General features: G+C 39.8%; 1 protein-coding gene across 1 annotated transcript; it reads right to left on the bottom strand.

The window, feature by feature from the left end:
• Nucleotides 1–158: 158 nt before the first annotated feature.
• On the bottom strand, nt 159–20,285 carry JKAMP (JNK1/MAPK8 associated membrane protein). Its single transcript, XM_053601878.1, has 7 exons — nt 20,139–20,285; nt 18,082–18,173; nt 17,296–17,450; nt 11,687–11,893; nt 6,547–6,728; nt 3,652–3,728; nt 159–1,133 (listed from the first exon to the last, which is right to left on the bottom strand). The coding sequence occupies exons 1-7, from the start codon at nt 20,140–20,142 to the stop codon at nt 915–917; spliced, it is 936 nt and encodes a 311-aa protein (XP_053457853.1). The 5' UTR covers nt 20,143–20,285; the 3' UTR covers nt 159–914.
• Between the last annotated feature and the right edge of the window lie 8 nt (nt 20,286–20,293).

The raw sequence follows: 20,293 nt of genomic DNA, 5'->3' as shown, positions 1-20,293 counted from the left end.
CTGTATTTCATTAAATCGAAGAAGCTATTTATTAATTGTGTAAGATGCATTCTGATTCAGAGATGTCACAATGTGAAAAAAAAAAGTATATCTGGATCAATAAAGTATGGTATGTGTATATATCCTTCAGAAATGAGATAGAAGAGGTAAAGAATAGATAAGTACATGTATTTATTCACTTGGGAAATAAACATGAATCTTATTACTGAATATCATTAATTACATTCATTATTATTGTGCCAAAAGATAACTGAAGGTCAAAACATTGAAATTTTTTGTAATTAACCTTTTATTATTGTTTTTTTCTACAGGAATAGTAATCCAAACAAATCTTCAACAAAACTATAAACAGAAAACTGGTTATATAAATTATGATCTATTTTTGTAATATATCAAAATACTGTATTGGTGAAAATAAATAGATAACAAAAAACAATATACCTTGTTTCCATGTCTGTTATCAGAGCCCATAAGGACATTTGTCTTCATAATTCACTAAGGTAGAAAACAGACTGAAACACAACAGGCACACACAATTACACCACTGCTAAGGGGTTCAGACTGTATTTGTTTAAGTTTTTCTTAGTCAAATGGGAGTAACACACTGCCAGGGCACACAGAAACAGGGTCTTGCCCTAAAGAATAACTGAACCATGGGGAGAGGCCCGTGCGTCCTAACGGGGTTCCAGCACGATGGACCGTTGTATGCTGTGGAATGGTGCTACGGTGTTTTCCATTTTCCACGTCTATAGTTCTAACCATAAAGTCCGTTAAGTCAGAAACACAAAACAAAACCTAAACATAAGATGACAATTTTGTTCCCATGTATGACAGAATAGCATTAACATGTTCTTCAAATTCCTTTTATTTTTCAACTAAGAATACTTCTTAAGGTTTTTGGCATTAATTTTCATTCAGTGTCCATTGGCTCCTTCTGAGAGTATCCGAGAAGGTTCTGTAAATTTTGCAGTGAACAAGTAAAAAAGGGCCGGTGTAGGTACCAAAGCCAAAAGAGGCAAATCTTGCTCAAGTTTACCCACTCTGGAAATGGAGATTATTCCATAGGCGTGAAGTAACCAGTGGCTGAGGAGAACAATGAGCCTTTTCTTTCTGACCAGAAGATCATAGCAGTTCTACATAATTTTATAAAAGAAAGAAGAAAAAGACCAGTTATCGGGCAAAATCAGCTAGATAATTGAACATATTTTAATTTAAAATGCATTATTTATTCTCACACGTAATTGTAACCGCAAAATCACAAACTGTTTGAAATAGAAAGGACTTAAGAAATCACCCCATTGTGGCCGCCACATTCACAGATGTGCTGTCACCCAAGCAGCAGCCGCAGCACTAAGACAGGAGCCCACATGCTGAGTCCTAGTCCTGGAAGTGCTACAGTTCCTTCTGGGAGATACCACCTCAGGGGAACATCTGCATTACTTTACACGCTTTCTTCCTGCCCTGATCCACTAGGTGTACAGGTGGGAACAGGAGGTACATAAATCCAACTTCCTTCACTCCTGGCATTCCTGGAATCTGTACCAGAATAGTTTGAAGGCAGCAGAAATAAAATATAAATACTCTGATTTTCTTTTAATCTTTTAAAAAAATTATTGATTTTGTTTTTTTTTTCTTTTAATCTTTAACCCACGATATGCAAAATATTGGAAAGACCAAATTAATATAAAAGTAGTATTGATGGCTGGGTGTGATGGCTCATGCCTGTGACATTCTGGGAGGCTGAGGCAGGTGGATCTCTTGGACTCAGGAGTTTGAGACCAGCCTGAGCAAGAGTGAGAAAAATTAAACATAGAAAAATTTCCTAAAGATGGAAAAATTAACTGGGCATTGTGGCAGCTGCCTGTAGTCCCAGCTACTCAGGAGGCTGAGCCAAGAGGATCTCTTCAACCCAAGAGTTTGAGGTTGCTATTAGTTATGATGACATGGCACTCTGGCCTGGGGGACAGAGTGAGACTCTGTCTCAAAAAAAAAAAAAAAAATCGAAATGTGTTAATAAACACACAAAAATGAAATTTGTAATAAGTTGCTAATTTTCTTTTATAACTAAATGGCTCTTCAACTCACCCGGAACTAGGCAGTCTCCTCCTGCTTCCTATTTCTGATTCATATGGAAGAGTGTGAATTGAAGTATGTGAACATTTTATACAGGAGAGATTCACACAGGCAGAGAAGTAAGTTTCAAGCTAATCTGGCAGTGGATAGCTAATTCTTAACTACGGATAATAAATGAAAATTCGAAAACCTCATTTTATTAAAATATCCCATTTCCTCCCTCAAATCCTTTACTAGAGCTGAAAGAAGTACCAAAACTAATTTGCCTATCTTCTTCTTCTTTTTTTTTTTTTTTTCCAGTTTTTCGCTGGGGCCGGTTTGAACCTGCCACCTCCCATACATGGGGCTAGTGCCCCACTCCTTTGAGCCACATGCGCCACCCCTATCTTCTTTAATTAACCACAGTGCAAAGCTGCTTAAAAATTACAAAGAAGTCAGTAAGGATACTCCAGGGATGGAAGCAACTGACCAGTCACCGTGAAAGTGCCCATTTCGCTCCTCCACTATCACTTTACCCAAAGTCTAGGTGTTCCCCTTGCCATTCTTTCATTTGTATAACAGAAAAGGGGCTTCAACAATATTCCGTGATAGTTCGCAACTTACTTTCTCTGGGTTGGGCACAGGATGGGAGAGGCCTGAGACATCACACCCTGGTCCCCTTAGAGCACAGCCTCCGAACAATCAGTTCTTAAACCGGAGACATTCATGTATTCAAAAGCAACCATTTAAATGTAATACATGAAAACAGCCACATGACTCTTTTAGACAGTAAATTTCAGAAAATTGTATGTGAAGGAATAATGTGCAAAAATGCTCATTTTGATTAAATTTTAATGAATATGTTTTTCCCTAGTTATAGAGTCAAATACACTATTACTTCTCATTTATAAATTTAAGTGTGATGACATGATGTTCTATTCTACCCACTGACCTGTGAATGAGTCAAAACTACACTTTTTTTTGGCTAAAAGTATTCTGAAAAATAAAGACATAGAAAATAAAACAAGCAAACAAAAAAAAAATTCTTTATCACAGTGGCCTTCCACTGAAAACTCCAAAAAGCTACGGGCACAAAATGGACATCTCCAAACAGGAAACACACAAGAAAAGCACGTCTATTAACGTTTCCTTCATGTCACCAAATATCACAGACATTACAGGAAGAAATAAATAGCCACAATCAGGAAAATAAAATTGGGGATAAAGAATAGAAGGATATGGAATATACTACATGATGGGTATTGTGTTGCCATTGTAAAATAGTTTAAAATCAGTTCATATACTAAACAATTTGTATGTTTCTCTCAGAATAGTGTTAATAAGTTTCAACATTTCCATAAATGTATGCTTGCTATGTGGATAAATTATAAGAAATGATTTTCTCTACTAGGCTAAATAGTTAAGCCTGACCACTTCACAATTTCACTAATTTCCCAATAAGCTAAAAGCTACCAAGTGACTTCAATTAGCAAAGGATTACTAAAACAATCAGTTGTACCATATTGTATCTTATGTACCGTTCGAGTCAATTGTCAAATATATCAAAAAAATCTTTAACAAAGGAAAAAGACTTCCTACCTCGATTTCAGAAGCCGACATGTACACAGCCAGAGTAACCAAAGATAACACTAATATGATATAGGGGAAGGCATAATCTGAAAGATAAGCAGTGGTATATTTTGGAAATTAAACACATTTTTTGAATGACCCATAAAAAAATTCAAACTGTATAATTCTCCTCAGCATTGAAGACTTTCTCAAGCAGTTCTATGAGATTTCAGTCCTAAGGCCCCAAGGCAAGGGCTAGCAAATGTTTTCTGGAAAGGGCCAGATGGAAAAATAGTTTTAGCCTTGCCAGCCATAAAGTGTCCCCGTCACCCGACTCTGCAGCAGGAAGGCAGGCCTGTGCAGCAGGAAGGAAGGGACCTGCCTGGCTTCTAAGACATCTTAATGCACAACTCAAAAAATACAACTGTTGATTTTTTTTTTTTAACCATTTAAAAATGAAAAACCATCCTTGGCCAGACTTTGGAGATCCCTAGATTATGGTATCCATTAAACGTAAAAAAACTTCTCTACTGTGCCATCTAGAATGGTGCCAGCAAATAACTTCCTGTGTTTTGTGGTCCAGGTAGAGAACCTTGGGCAAAAAAGGTTATCTGTCAGTAATTAAACTTTAATCTTTAGAAAAGTTCATTTACCTACAAACCTCTAAGGATAAACAGATCTAAGTAGGTCTAATAAGTTATGTTCTTAATACCAGAAATCTGGAAATCCCAACTTCAAATACAGTACAGTAATAATTCATGAAGCAAATTTTTGTCTTACAAAAATAAGTGTTTCAAATTTATAGCACGCCAAAATAAATGAACTAATTGAAAAAAAAATACCTTGAATTATTTTCACACAATTCTTTTAAAAACAACTTCAGTTTATGAAAACTACTAATCATTTTATATTGTAGCAGAATCCTTTTGGAACAATTTCAAATGTTAATTTAGGATGCACCAGTCAGAAACTCTGAATTAACTCTAGAGGCTCGACTCCAACTTGAGTGAATAACTTGTTTGACACGTAGAATCTTTTACTTCATAGGCAGTGATTAGGTCTTCCATCAGCCATTAAGAAACACACCATTTAATTTATAAATAACCAAACAATGTTGTGAATGATATAAATTTAAGACTAGGTAGAAAAAAATCTACATCAGTAAAAAGCAAGATAAAAACGTTGCTAAGGAAGCCCAAATGTGTGAGGAGTGGAGGCAGCCTGTGGACTAGAGACAGGATTTAGAGCGGGCCTTAAATTCTAGTACAAAACAACTTCAGATTTTGTGCAACTAGGTCTAGGGGACAGTCTGAGGCTCTGCATTTTAGTTTCCCCAGTGGTTCAGATGCAAATCTCTTTGACTTATCTCAGCAGATCTCATAAATTTATGTTTATTGCTAATGGGGTAATTCTCCCATGAATGTGTTCTGAGTGGAGGCTTGTTAACAAAATGACCTAAAAACATTCAGTGTGGGAAAAGGCATTTTTCAACGTAAGAAGCCACAATACAGGAAATAGGAAGCAATGGGTCCAGCAGGCCCCCTGGGTTAACTTTCCCAACCTTCTCCTGCCCTGGGCTGCTTTTTCCTTTCCTCCACTTCATAACCAAGAGGTTCTACACAAGATCCAGCACCACTGGATCTTAGGGCTGCCGATCTGAACTGTTTCCGGCCTAGATGTTTCTCTTAACCTCCAGACTGATAAAAACTATCTTTCATCTTCTGGATATTCCGTGAGTACCAAAATGGAACTCATTTCTCTTCACCAACCTATTTGCTCCCCACACCCAGTGTTCCTCTACCAAAGGTCAGTATCTCTTAACTGACACCCAGGTCCTTTAGCCCTGTGGAGCCATCTTCCAGGCTATCAAGCTTTCTGCAACGCAAATCTTACCATGTCACTCTTCTGCCTACATCCTTTTAAGAGCAGACCTCTATTCCCTAGAGCAAGAATAGCAACTTTGAGTGTGTAACCAAAGTGGCCCAAATCTAACAGGGAACCAAGGAGTGGTAGGAGCCAGAGGAAACTACAGATTTTCAAATACTGCAGAGGCCAGAAGAAACAGTTTATCTGTCAGCCAGAATATGGGGAACAACAGACCCCTGAGTAATCTCTAATCTCCCTTTCCCTTGGGCATTCTATCAACTCCAAAATATCGGACCTGAAACAAATTATTTTCCCAAACTATTACCAAATTACATTACCAAGCTATACTGCTTGCATAATGATATCCAGTTTTTCCCAGTTCCTTTAGGCCAGAAGACCTCTGCACCCTGGTAGGCTCCCTGTAAGGCATGGTATCCTACATGCTTGAATGCTCAATGTCACACATTCAAAAGAATCATCCTGCGTTTTCTCAGCTATGTACAGCTTCCCTGCTTAACCTACTAGCAGTACATGAACCTTTTAAAGGTGACTTCCGCTTACTCTTCTGAGTCACAGTTCAGTCTAAATGGTTACTGAATAAATGAACGGTTATAGTAAAATAAAAGATATTTTGAGGATTTTTTGGCTGTATCTAAAAGATTTTCATACAGGAATTTAGAAATCTGAGGCCCTCCTTGATAATAAATAGCATATATTATCAAGACTAATTTCCAAATACTTTTGAATAAAAGCCAGTGTTTACTTTTTATTATCTACTTAGGTTTTTAAAAACTTTCAATTTGGTTATGAGCTTCAAATTAAAAGAATTCTCTAAACAGAAATCAGTTTTGATTAGTAGCCAGATTTCTTGAGAATTTCTATTCCATCCTAAGAAACCCCATTTTTCTTTTATAATAATACTGAGTCTATGTTTAAGCAAAAATATACACTAAGGTTTATTTTCATAAATTAAAAAGACTATCAAAAAAGAAAGCCCCAAAATTAAATTCAGAGAAAATACTATTACATATATTTAATTGACTTATTCATCAAACTTACATAAAAGCCCTCCACCAACTGCCTGAAGCACGGTTAAAATTGGGAAGAAGTAAAGTGCAGCATAAATACTTTTAAACCGATCAGACTTCCCTAATCCACATGCAATCTTCTTCACCAGAAGAGGTCGGAGCAGCATCATCAACACCAGGCAGAATGCATAATAGATAAATACAATGGTGTATCTGGAAAATAAAAAAATTTGTAACATCAAAAATGTTTCAAAAATGCTTTTATCCCTGATCATTTTTAAATCAAAGGCCCTTAAAAAAGTTTAAAAAACCTATTAAGTCAACCCATTGGATGTTCAGATTTGTGTAAGGTTGGCCAAACAGTACCTCACATACTGCTAGCCAGAGTACAATGGTTCTTTCCTAGGCAATTTGGAAATGTCTATAAAAAATGCTAAAAATGTTTATACTCTTTGATCCAGCAATTTTACTTATAGAAATTTATCATACAAAAGCAATTAAGGATGCACAGTAAGCTTTCCACATGAGGATTTTTATTAAATCACTTATAATAAAACACAGGAAGAAAATATTCAACAGTAGAAAACTGCTTACATTTTATAGTACATTTGTGCTGGAATACTATGCAGCCATTAACAATCTAGTTATGAGGATAAACTCTCGCTCTTTGCTAATGATATCATCTTACATTTAGAAAACCCCAGAGACTTAACCACAAGACTCCTGAACGTAAGAAATATGGTAATGTCTGAGGGTATAAAGTCAATGTCCACAAATCATTAGTCTATGTCTATGCCAATAACAGCTACGTTGAGAAGCAAATCAAAGACATAATTCCCTACATAGTAGCGTCAAAGAAAATGAAATACCTAGAAATATACCTAATAAAGGAGGTGAAGGATCTCTATACTACCCAAAACAATCTATAGATTCAATGCAATCCCCATTAAATAGCGTACTTTGAAGAACTGGAAAAAATAGTTCTTTGTTTTGTATGGAACCAGAAAAAAAACCCTTATAGCCAAGGCTATTTACTCTTATAATAAAAACAAAGCCAGAGGCATCACTCTATCAGACTTCAGGTTATACGACAAGTCCACAGTGATAAAAACAGCATGACATTACGACAAAAATAGAGACTTAATGCCATCCAGTCTTTGATAAACAACAAAAGCATACCCTGAGGAAAAGAATCCCTATTCAATAAGAGGTGCTGGGAGAACTGGATAACCACATGTAAAAGACTGAAACAGGACCCACACCTTTCACCACTTACAAAAACTGACTCAAGATGAATAAAAGACTTAAATCTAACACTTGAAATGATATAAATCCTAGAAGAAAATGTGGGGAAAACTCTTATGGATGACGGTCTGGGGAAGGATTTTATAAAGAGGACTTCAGTGGCAATCACAACAACAGCAAAAATAAACAAATGGGACTTAATTAAACTGAACAGCCTCTGTACAGCTAAGGACACAATTAAAGCAAACGGACAACCTTCAAAATGGGAAAAGATATTTGCATGTTATGAACCTGACAAAGGGTTGATAAACTAGAATCTACAGAGAACTAAAATTAATCACCAAAAAAAGAGCAAATAATCCCATCTATCACTGGGCAAGACACGTGAACAAAACCTTCTCCGAGGAAGACAGACAAACATTTGAAAATGGCTAACAAAAGGCTAACAAACATTAGAAAAAATGCTCATCATCCCTAATCATCAGAGAAATGCCAATCAAAACCACTCTAAGATACCACCTAACCCCAGTGAGCCTAGCCCATATCACAAAGTCCCGCTGGTGCAGATGCGGAGAAAGGAAAACACTGTTACACTGTTAGTGGGACCACAAACTAATACAGCCTCTTTGGAAAGAAGTATGGACAATCCTCAAAGAACTCAAAATAGAACTTCCATTTGATCTTGCAATCCCATCACTAGGCATCTACCCAGAAGAATAAAATCATTTTATCATAAGGATATTTGCACTAGATTATGTATCACAGCTCAATTTACAATCTCCAAGATGCAGAAACAACTAAATGCCCATCAACCTAGGAATGGATTAACCAAACTGTGGCATATGCCTATCGTGGAATACTATTCAGCCATAAAAAGATGGAGACTTTACATCTCTTGTTTTAACCTGGGTGGAATCAAATCATTCTCCTTAGCAAAGTACAAAAAAAAAAAAAAACGGAAAAGCAAGTATCCAATGTACTCAATGCTAATAGTATGAAGCCAGTAGATAATCTAATACATGCCCACACAAGAGAAAAACTCAATTCAATTCAAGATGAGTGGAGGGAGGTGGAAGGGAGGTTGGTGTGCTCCCACTTGATAGGCACCATGTGAGGGGTAGATGGCACACTTCCTGGGGGCGGGACACTACTACAACAGAGACTCTACCTACCAAATGCAAAAACTGTAACCTAATTCTTTGTACCCTCAAATTAACCTGAAATTAAAAAAAAAAAAAATTTAGTTATGAAAGAACAAAACTAACTATGCCTAATACAGTTAAGTGACAAGTAGGTTACAAAACAGCATGTTATAGTCCAGCCTTAATATTCTTTAAAATGAATATATACACTTGAAGAAATAAAACTGGAAAGATAAACTTTTTAGCAGTGGTCATCTCAAGGAACAGAATTACAAATTATTTTATGTGATGTATGCTTTTCCACGTTTCTGGAATGTCCTATGGCTAGACACAGTGACTCCTACCAGTAATCCCAGCACTGTCGGAGGAGGCTGTTTCAAAACCAACCTGGGCAACATAAAGAAACCCTGTCTCTATAAAAAAATTCTTTAAAAATTAGCCAGGTATGGTGGCATGCACCTTTAGTCCCAGCTGCTCGGGAGACTGAGGTGGGAGGATGGCTTAAACCAGAAGATTGAGGTTATAGTGAGCTATGATTGTGCCACTGCACTTCAGCCTGGGTAACAGAGTGTAATCCTGTCTCTAAAAAACCACCAAAAAAGAAATGTTCTGTAGTGTAATTATCCTTTTATAAATACAATTTTTATAATCAGAAAAAAAGTTGTAAAAATAACTCTGTCAACAGACGATAGTTTCTAGCATTTTATTTTGAATGGGATTTCAATACATATACACATATTTTCAAAAGTATTTTCCGTAACTTCTGTGGCTTCTTTTCTCATTAGGATTCTCATGTTACTTTTACTATCTTCCTACTCACACCCTCTTTTTATACAAGGGAGATTCTGACCTTTCGCTTCCCCCCCCACAGCTCAGTAACACTGTGTTCTTGTGTTGTGTGACACTTTTAGGTCCAGCCCTATACTCTAATGCACCTCTTGGGCGGTGAGTTTTTTGTCTAGTTATGCCACTCACTACCAGCACCAACAGAAAATGAAATCTGCCCATTACCACAACTTGTAGTTCCTTAAGAGCTCCAAAAAGATTGTTATCTCAACCAGGAGGAAACCACCATGTTTTACCGCTGCAAATGAACTAGGAAACCCGTCTCTGGAAGGGGACACCTCTTCCTGCCCTCTCCTTCCCCCAGAGCCCTGCATCTTCTCCCTTCCTCCCCTTTTCAATCCCTGCCTCCTACTGAGAAGCTAAGCTAATTTTTGCTACAACAGTAATAATATCTCATCTTAAATAACTCATTCTTAAACTTTAGTAATATTAGAAGTTATTTTTGTAGTAAGTTACAATGCTAGAAGCTTACATGTTTTTCCATGCCTCGCCTATATCAGTTTTCCCCCAAAACTGTATTTATCAGTAAAGCATCACGCTATACACGCCTCTGGGAAAAACAGCCTTCACTTGTTGATGTAACAGTGTCCCAACTTGCAAAAGAAAAAAAATTACTATGACTTTGAGTAGCTTAGTCTGGCCACACATTTCAGTTTAGAATGTTTGCATGAAGCAAATAACATGCATAAATCCTATACCATAATATACTATATCATCCCATAATATTGAAAAATCATTATTTTGTATAATTAATGAAACAAAGCAGATGTGTTCCACAGTAACTACTGGTCAAATTACTTTAAAAAAAATACTTAATTCAAAGACAGTGAATAGATGGAGATTGTCCTAATCAATCGAGTTATGTGAAGATTCTTATTGATCAAGAGAGCTATGGCAAGACTCTGAAGTGACAGCCAACACCGCAGGAACAAACGCTGTCACAAATTAGGTGTGGCTATTCTAGGAGCAAAACAAGGGCTGGGAGCACCTGTCTGCTATCACTCTTCTAATCTTATACTTTACAAATATTACAATAAATATAACTATCAGTAAATGAATCTTATTTTGTTTTAAATAAAATGACTGTATGTCTAATTTAAATATGATACCCAATTCATGTAAGTTTTCTAAATAGGACCAGTTTAAGTTCCACAAGTCCCTAGGTCAGCAGATGACAACAAGGTGACAACAGCTGATGGACAACAGCTCCATCGATCAATGAACTAACAAAAGGGACACTACGGGTCCTTACTGTGGTCTTTGACATATAAACTACAGTTATATAAAAAGTAATTTGCAGGACTTAATGGCTGCCAGGTAGAAAAGAAGATTTTCATGTCTCTGTATCTGAATCATGTTTCCCGAAGATTACATTTTTACATATATGCACATATATGTTTTCAATGCTTTACTAATTATGAATTTGCTCAAAAGGACTAATTTCATCAAGCATATTATGTTATGGAAACTCGCTACAACTGTGAAAACATACATAGCAGACACATCAAAGTGTCCACCACCAACTTACAGAATTCCTAGAAATGGAACAGTCTAGGATAATATGCAGAATCTTATGAATTTGTTATTTCTAACAAAATATTCTGATAGAAATTATACCTGTTTGGAAAAAAACCCTCATCAAGAACACTACCAACCCAAGCACTCTAACATGACAGCTACAGGTATCTCCTGTACGTAAGGAACTACTCGTCTCCGATAATGTGTAGACTCATTTATCCTCTCAATACTTTAGAAGGTATCATTATTTCTATTTAACCAATGGGGAAACTGAGGTTTTTAAGAGGCTGTTAACATGCTCAAGATAATAGCAGCTGGCAGACCCAGGTTTCAAACCCAAGCCTGTTTTTAATCTTCAAAGTCCATGAAATATATAATAAGAGTTTTAAAAAATCATCTGAAATCCAAACAAATACTTACAGTGGATAGACAGCTTCGTGAGTGCAGTGCACCGTGGTGACGTAGTCTGGACTGGGATTGTACAGCATCGTGTACCAGTCAGAAAGCATCAGTACTCGGCATGAACGGATGTAAAGCACACCAACCGGGTCGCTCACCAGTAAGGTGATGACAGCTGCCATACTGCATTCAAACAATGCTGTGATGTGCTGGAAAAGGGCACTGGAACTACAGGGACAAAAGAACAGAGGCCTGATTACCAAAACAATTTCAATATTTAAATGGCTTTGATAAAATATGTACATGTCTAACTGAAAAACCTTTACACTACAGAAAATATGTACATGTTTAACTGAAAAACCTTGAAACAAAAAAAGTCTTCTAAATACATAAGGTGCCAAAAAATATCTACACATTTTAAGAAAAGAAAAAATGAATTAAAATTGTAAATACTCAACACACACTGATAACAAAAGGCGAGTACAAGTCATGTTTGACTTTTGCTATTACAAGAGTTGCTCCAAGTGGTCCCCATCAGCATCCAGACAGTTCTGATCACAGTGAACTACCCCTTGAGCACCGCTGACCAAAGTGCACTGGTATCACTGCACGTGCCATTTCAGTTTTGTCCCAAAATACTGCCAGTGTAGCCAGTTTGCTAGGGTACCCCGCATCCTGTAAGGTCCATAGGTAGAAGTCGGGTCGTGTTAAGTCAGGAGATATGGGGGAAACTCAACCACACGTTTTCGTCCCATCCATTGTCCTGGGAAATTTTCATGGAGTTGGCTCTTGCGTCTCGGTGCCTGTAATAATCTTGGGATAAAAACTGTCCATTTCACTTTTTCCAGAATGTGTCATACGCTTCATCTGCTGACTCCTGTCCCATGTGCACACTGCCTGGTGGACAGGGAGGGGGGAACTGTTCCAACACCACAGCACCAGCGGGACTGCTGCTGTGCAAGGCCTCCCGGACCTCCCCTGTGCACGTCACACACAGCACAGTGCGTCGCACACTGGTCACGAGTGTGTGCAGCTGTGTGCGTGGGGGAGGTTCCGTTGCACACTCATGTCTCCTTTGTCGTCGTACTTGCACAACATTCTCAAACACCACTTCAGATGGTCTTGGGCTCCTCAAATGACAACTGTTCCTCTGCCATTTTCTTTGTCCTGCCTGTCACCTGGTGATGTTGACATTCATTTGGTTAAAGTCACCTTTTGAGTGAATGTCATACTACATGTTCCGACCATCATTCAATTCAACTTCAAACAGTAATACATAGATAATATCTCTTAAAACGTGTACACATATTTTTGGCACCCCTGGTAGATTAGAAAAGCCAAACATACATGAGAACCACTCATAAAACAATAAGCTTATTTTCCAAAAAGGGATACTCATTGCAGATAACACTGAGCTAGTAACAGCTAACAGAAGAGAACTCAAATCTACCTTACAGCTTTAGTATCTTGCCAAATTGTTATTAAAAGTATCTTAAAGGTTTTTATACATCATTTTTAATTATCTTAATATAAAGATACACAAAAGATGACATGTAACATATATTCATTATAAAGTATAGTAATATAATAAATACTGTAAGCTCACTAAACCCAGTAACTAGAACATTGTCAACAATTTCCTTCTGTGTATCTCCCCTCCAGACCTCTCTCTCTGCTGGAAGTAAATACATACTAAACTGCTTTTAGCTCTTTTTCTCAATAGTTTTTAGCCCAATTGTATTTATGTTTTAATATCTGCCATCAGCCAGATATTTACCAAATGAAATCTGATACTGCCCTTACTAAACTTCTAAGTCCACTCCACCATTCTGGACAAATATCCCTCCCTAATATCACCTTCCACACCTCCAGCCAGGCTGTATTACTTTAGCTTTCCTTGCACTCCCAAGCATCATGCTCCACCTCAAAACACATTTCACATATTTGTGTATCCTTCAAGATCAGCTCTGGGGTTCTCCCAGGTTTTATAAACATTTCTTAACACTGTTTCAGCCCCAATCACTCCTGACTTTAAGTGTGATGTCCCTGGAAAATGCAACTGTTCCTTGCTATCAATTTCCAAGGCAAAGTATAGTTGTACAAACTACCTCTTGTTTAAACCCACCTCCTTTCTCGCCTGAACATTAGTTGCTCCTCTGTTCTACTCGCAAACCAACTTGTGTTCTCTGCTCCCAGTGTCTCCCCGCAACATGTCTGGTGTTTAAATCCAAGCGCATTTGGTGAGGCACGTCCCTATGCTTCCTACCTCTTCTCTACTTTGGGCTGAGAAGTTCCAGCCAGTAACTAAGCAATTATTCCATTTTAGCTTTAAATTGATCACATCTCCTTTTTCACTCTCATTCAGTCTCATCATTCCATAACAGAAATTAAATGCACACTGAGAGCTGCTATTTTAAGTCTTTTTATAAGTCCTTCTGAAAAATAAAGACTGCCTTCCCAACGTAAATAATCACCCTGGCTTTATCAGGTAGATCCAGAAAACTGCTGATTCTATTTCCACCTGACCATCCTTTCTAGTTCCATTCCCACTACTATAGTCTGCCTGTCACTATTTCTTTGACAGCAGTCCTCTAATATGTTCACCTCTAATCTTCCCCCACAGAAATTATCTTTCTAAAATACACATCTAATAATTCCTTAGACAGAAATCTTTACCAATAAATGATTCACTCCGCAAATAGTGAGCATCTCTCAAGTGCCAGTGCTATGTTAGTCTCTGGCAACTCCATGGAGGATGACAGAGATGGCCGCTGCCTATGGCACTTAGTCAAGGGTGGGGGGAGTGTCAAGGGCTAAAGAGAAAACAACAACATGAGAAGAGCTACGGAAAAGGAAAAACAAGGGCCAGGGAAGGCCTCTCTACGCAGGTGACAGTTAAACTGAAGTCTGAAGGAAAAGAAGGCAGTTAGGTAAAAATACAGTCACATGAAGAAGAATTTCAGGCAGCAAAAAGAGATCGGAGTAAGGGACATGAGGCAGGAAAGATCCAGAGAACTTATATGAACTAAAAGAAAATCAGCAGGACTGATAATTACTAAAGTAGAATTTGATTCCCTGTTCTGAGTAGAATAAAGTTCGCATCCTGATCAAGAACGTCTACAGTGGGGCCTCAACCCACCTTGCCCTCTCTTTCTATACCGCCTTGCCCTCCCTCCATTCTACAATGCCTTGCCCTTCTCCTCTCTACAACCCCTTGCCCCCTCTCCTCTCTACACCCCCTTGCCCCCCGTCCTCTCGACACCGCCCCGCCCTCTCTCCTCTCGACACCGCCTCCCCCTCTCTATACCACCTCCCCCTCTCTCCTCTCTATACCGCCTCCCCCTCTCTCCTCTCTATACCGCCTCCCCCTCTCTCCTCTCTATACCGCCTCCCCCTCTCTCCTCTCTATACCGCCTCCCCCTCTCTATACCGCCCGGCCCTCTCTCCTCTCTATACCGCCTCCCCCTCTCTCCTCTCTATACCGCCTCCCCCTCTCTCCTCTCTATACCGCCTCCCCCTCTCTCCTCTCTATACCGCCTCCCCCTCTCTATACCGCCCCGCCCTCTCTCCTCTCCATACCGCCTCCCCCTCTCTATACCGCCCTGCCCCCCTCCTCTCGACACCGCCTCCCCCCTCTCCTCTCTATACCACCTCCCCCTCTCTCCTCTCTATACCACCTCCCCCTCTCTCCTCTCTATACCGCCTCCCCCTCTCTCCTCTCTATACCGCCCTGCCCCCCTCCTCTCGACACCGCCTCCCCCTCTCTCCTCTCTATACCACCTCCCCCTCTCTCCTCTCTATACCACCTCCCCCTCTCTCCTCTCTATACCGCCTCCCCCTCTCTCCTCTCTATACCGCCCCGCCCCCCTCCTCTCGACACCGCCTCCCCCTCTCTCCTCTCTATACCACCTCCCCCTCTCTCCTCTCTATACCACCCCGCCCTCTCTCCTCTCTATACCGCCCCGCCCTCTCTCCTCTCTATACCGCCCCGCCCTCTCTCCTCTCTATACCGCCTCCCCCTCTCTCCTCTCTATACCGCCCCGCCCTCTCTCCTCTCTATACCGCCCCGCCCTCTCTCCTCTCAACACCGCCTCCCCCTCTCCTCTCTATACCGCCCCGCCCTCTCTCCTCTCTATACCGCCCCGCCCTCTCTCCTCTCAACACCGCCTCCCCCTCTCCTCTCTATACCGCCCCGCCCTCTCTCCTCTCTATACCGCCCCGCCCTCTCTCCTCTCTATACCGCCCCGCCCCCCTCCTCTCGACACCGCCTCCCCCTCTCTCCTCTCTATACCACCTCCCCCTCTCTCCTCTCTATACCGCCCCGCCCTCTCTCCTCTCTATACCGCCCCGCCCTCTCTCCTCTCAACACCGCCTCCCCCTCTCCTCTCTATACCGCCCCGCCCTCTCTCCTCTATACCGCCCCGCCCTCTCTCCTCTCTATACCGCCCCGCCCCCCTCCTCTCGACACCGCCTCCCCCTCTCTCCTCTCTATACCGCCTCCCCCTCTCTCCTCTCAACACCGCCTCCCCCTCTCTCCTCTCTATACCGCCCCGCCCTCTCTCCTCTCTATACCTCCCCGCCCTCTCTCCTCTCTATACCGCCCCGCCCCCCTCCTCTCTATACCGCCCCGCCCTCTCTCCTCTCTATACCGCCCCGCCCTCTCTCCTCTCTATACCGCCCCGCCCTCTCTCCTCTCTATACCGCCTCGCCCTCTCTCCTCTCTATACCGCCTCCCCCTCTCTCCTCTCTATACCACCTCCCCCTCTCTCCTCTCTATACCGCCTCCCCCTCTCCTCTCTATACCGCCCCGCCCCCCTCCTCTCGACACCGCCTCCCCCTCTCTCCTCTCTATACCGCCCCGCCCTCTCTCCTCTCTATACCGCCCCGCCCTCTCTCCTTTTATCACCTCTCTGTTATTTGCCACCCACACTCTGGCTGCTCCAGACCACTCTTCACACCTCCCTCCCACTTATCATGCACTTTCCTCCACATAAAATGTTCTTCTTTTGAAAGTGTTTCTGATTCCATCGGGCACAATTTATCTCTCAATTCTTTATGACTGAGAGCATTTTGTTTATAACTCTCCCACTATATTTCTAAGACTGATTTACAATTAATGATGTCTTCTCCATAAGATTATCACTACAAGCCATGTCAGTTAATTTGGTTTCTCCTCCCGCTATCTTCCAAAATAAGGCACAGTGCTCAATAATGTGTGTTGACCCAATGAGTTAGTGTGAGTTTTCATAATCAGGTTACAGCTGTATCATTTTTAACTATATTATACTAGATTATTAGCATTAAATTGCAAAGTATTTGTTCCATAACAACAAATATCTTGTAATCATAATCATCTTCTTTTTATATATATAAAAACAGTAAAGATTATAGTTGAAAAAAAATTCAAAGAAACTCTTTTCAAGATCATTTAGAGTAAAACAAAAGACAGTTCCCTTAATAAGGCACACCCTATCATTACATTTTCTTGTTGCAGTAACAAGTTACTGCATGTTAAGGACAAGAGATGTACCACCTTTACAACACACGGAGCACAGTTACTTGACAATGTCTTCTAAATGATAACTATTCCAACCTCAGTCCGTCCACATACATTTACAGAATGTGCTAACCTCTTTTTCCCTGAGTACCATTCAATGAAGAACCAATGTAAAACAAGAGGAAGCATTGCCATGAATCCAAGATAAAGCCAATCATAAAGTTCCGGAGACTCCGTGCAAGGCTGACAATACTTCTGTGCATTTGTTCTCTGTCCTCTTGGGCATACCTACAATATAGAAAAGCAACAGTTGTGTACAGATATTATTTTAGAATACTAACATTCCCCCCAAAAACAATTTTATAAAACCTGTCATTTCAGTTTATACATTGAAGTTTACATGTAAGTTTATACATTTCAAGTTCAGTTTATACATTTAATGTTTACATGTATAACTTTCAGAAACAAAAACAGAAAGCATAAGTCAAATGAAAAAAAAAACCTACATTGCATATGATATATCTATTCAATATTCTTCAAGGATTCTTTTTTTTTAACTAGGTTACTAAAATAGATGACTAACATTCAATGAGAAACCTATTTATTAACATCACGTATGAATAACTGCAGAGAAATTGCCTAGATTTGTAATGTTAACTTACTGTATAAATCATCCTGCTAAATTATGAAAAAGGGAATTTGAAATTACTATAAAATTATAAAATGCTTTAAAATACTTAATAATTGTGACTGTCAAGAAAGATGTATTATAGACATGAATGTGAAAACACAAGTATTTTATTAATGCCTCTATATTCTTTTATACATTACTGAGTATATAAAAGAAAAAGGATTCTACATGTGAAAATATTTCAAAAGCAAAGAGACTTTACAAATGAAATACAAACAAAAGACTTACCCCACATTCTCCATATATTTCAGTTGAGCCATTTTTAAATAATAGGGTCTTCCCACAATAAAGTCCAAGGCATGCTGGTTGAATATCGACAGCTTTTTAAAAACAAATGCCAATATAGTAACATCTTTTGTGATTATAAAAACTTTAAGTAATATCTTTTGTGATTATAAAAAACTAACACAATAACTTAAACACTTGATAGAAATAGCTCAACACGGTTTCAAATTTTTAAATGGCATACAAATATACTGAAGATTTATTTTTAAACTTAAATGTCTCTTTTTGTGACTCTGTAGAAAGTTATCCTGAAAACTTGGAGTTAATACTGTTCTTATGACTAAGGACCTCGACCAGCAGAGGATCTATCCCCAGATCTCACAGCCTAATGCGGTATGTCTCCATTGGGTCTGGACAGCCACTCTGCTTGATTACACTTTTGAATTTCATTAATTATAAGTTCAAAAAAATTTTTTTAAAGTCAGAGTACCAATAAGTCATTACCTTTTATTTTGCCCAGTCAGAACATTAAGCACATACATGTAAGGTACATAATCTATTATCACTTTTGTTCAATAAAAGAACACATTTTCACACCAGAAAAGCATAAAGAGCCTAATTGCAGACTAGAGGGCAGGTCTTTAGGGTAAATAAATTCAGGTTTATAAAAAACTCCTCCCATACTGTCCTGGCTTTTATCATTTCTATTGAGGATTGGTAAAAATTTCATCAAAGCTGTCACTAGGCTTCTGACCAATATTTAGCAACCACTGTCTTAGAATTAATCTCCTGATCTCGAGGTTTAGGGAAATAAAAGACAGCTCTTGTTTACAAGAAAAACTCAGGACCGACAGATAGTCTTTTAACTTCATCCACAGGGAGAAATTACTTAAGTTCTTTTTTTTTTTTTTTCCATTAGTGACATATGATCCCCTTCATTTATTGATCCATTCATTCAATAAAATGTACCCGTATTGAGTGCCAGATTTCACTGGTTGGGGGCCATCAAAGGTCCATAGAGAAACATGACAGAGGCCCTGCCCTGTAAAAACCTTCAGTCTAACATGGAAAAAACCCCTAACAAATAACGGTCTAAATCTGAATTTAACTATACTTGAATAAATCATTTCCCAAATTCTTCATGAATTCGAACATAAAGACCGCTTGGTCTATAATGCCCTTTCTCCTTTCAAATTCAAGTCAACTTCATTTCTTTCTCTTTACCCTGCTAAAAAAAAATATAAATAGCATTGACTAAAATGCCTCAAGTTTAATATTTCACTTTTAACAAATTTATGACTTAGATTTTTAAATCCATAGGCTTCTCTCAAATGTCGCTCATTTTTTAACAAACTGTAATCACAATTTTCTAAACTAACACATGGGAATGAATGGTTTCAAATTTTTCGAGAAGGTAGAGGTTAAATAATCGGAAGCTTCTTCCGTATGGGCTTCACATTTAGTAGACACTTTATAAAAACATTTGAATATAAATAATCTAAAGTTTCTCAAAAAAGGCCTGAAAATCAGTATGGTAAACTCAACAGCTCATCATCCACCAAAGAAAATTCTGGCTCAACTCTCTGTTCAACTTTCCCTTTCATTCCATTGGGGAAAGATAACTAAAATTTTAAGTTGGGAGGAATGTTTCTTTTTCTGTTTTCTTTTTTGCAACAGCCTTGCCCCTTTGTGATGAGCACTGTAAACTTAGTTTCAGGTCGAAGCTGGAGACAGCAATCCGCTTTCGCTTCCTTGACGGTTTTTCCTCACTACGGCACTCGCTTTTAATTTTGCTGTCGCCTCTTGTTATGTCTTTCCTCCACATTAACAAAGGGACCCACGCGGCAATTTGAACAAGGGCGGCCTTCCCCGCACGCGACCGGCCTCCCGCGGCAGCGCGTACAGAGCAGGGGGCAGCACCCGGCCGGGAGGAGGCCCGGGCCGGCGCAGGGGCGAGGACGCGCCGCCACCGAGGGCCGCCCACAGAGAGCCGAGCCAGCCGTGTGTGGAAGAAGCCGGGACAAAGTCCAGCGTGCTTCTCGGATCCCGCGATCACCTACCCATTAGTAGCCCGTGGGTCTCTCCGCAGAAGCTCTGGGATCAGCGGATTCGGCCGCCGCGTCGGACATCCGGGCCACGGCGATCGCTGCGGTCCCGCCTCCCGGTAACCCAGGCGACCGCCCCAAAGTCCCGCCCCGCTTCCGGGTCTGGGCCC

Source organism: Nycticebus coucang, chromosome 9 (genome assembly GCF_027406575.1).
Source record: "Nycticebus coucang isolate mNycCou1 chromosome 9, mNycCou1.pri, whole genome shotgun sequence".
NCBI classification, from domain to species: Eukaryota; Metazoa; Chordata; class Mammalia; order Primates; family Lorisidae; genus Nycticebus; species Nycticebus coucang.
Note: the sequence above shows the minus strand (reverse complement) of the source record. Positions and strands in the feature narration are given on the sequence as shown.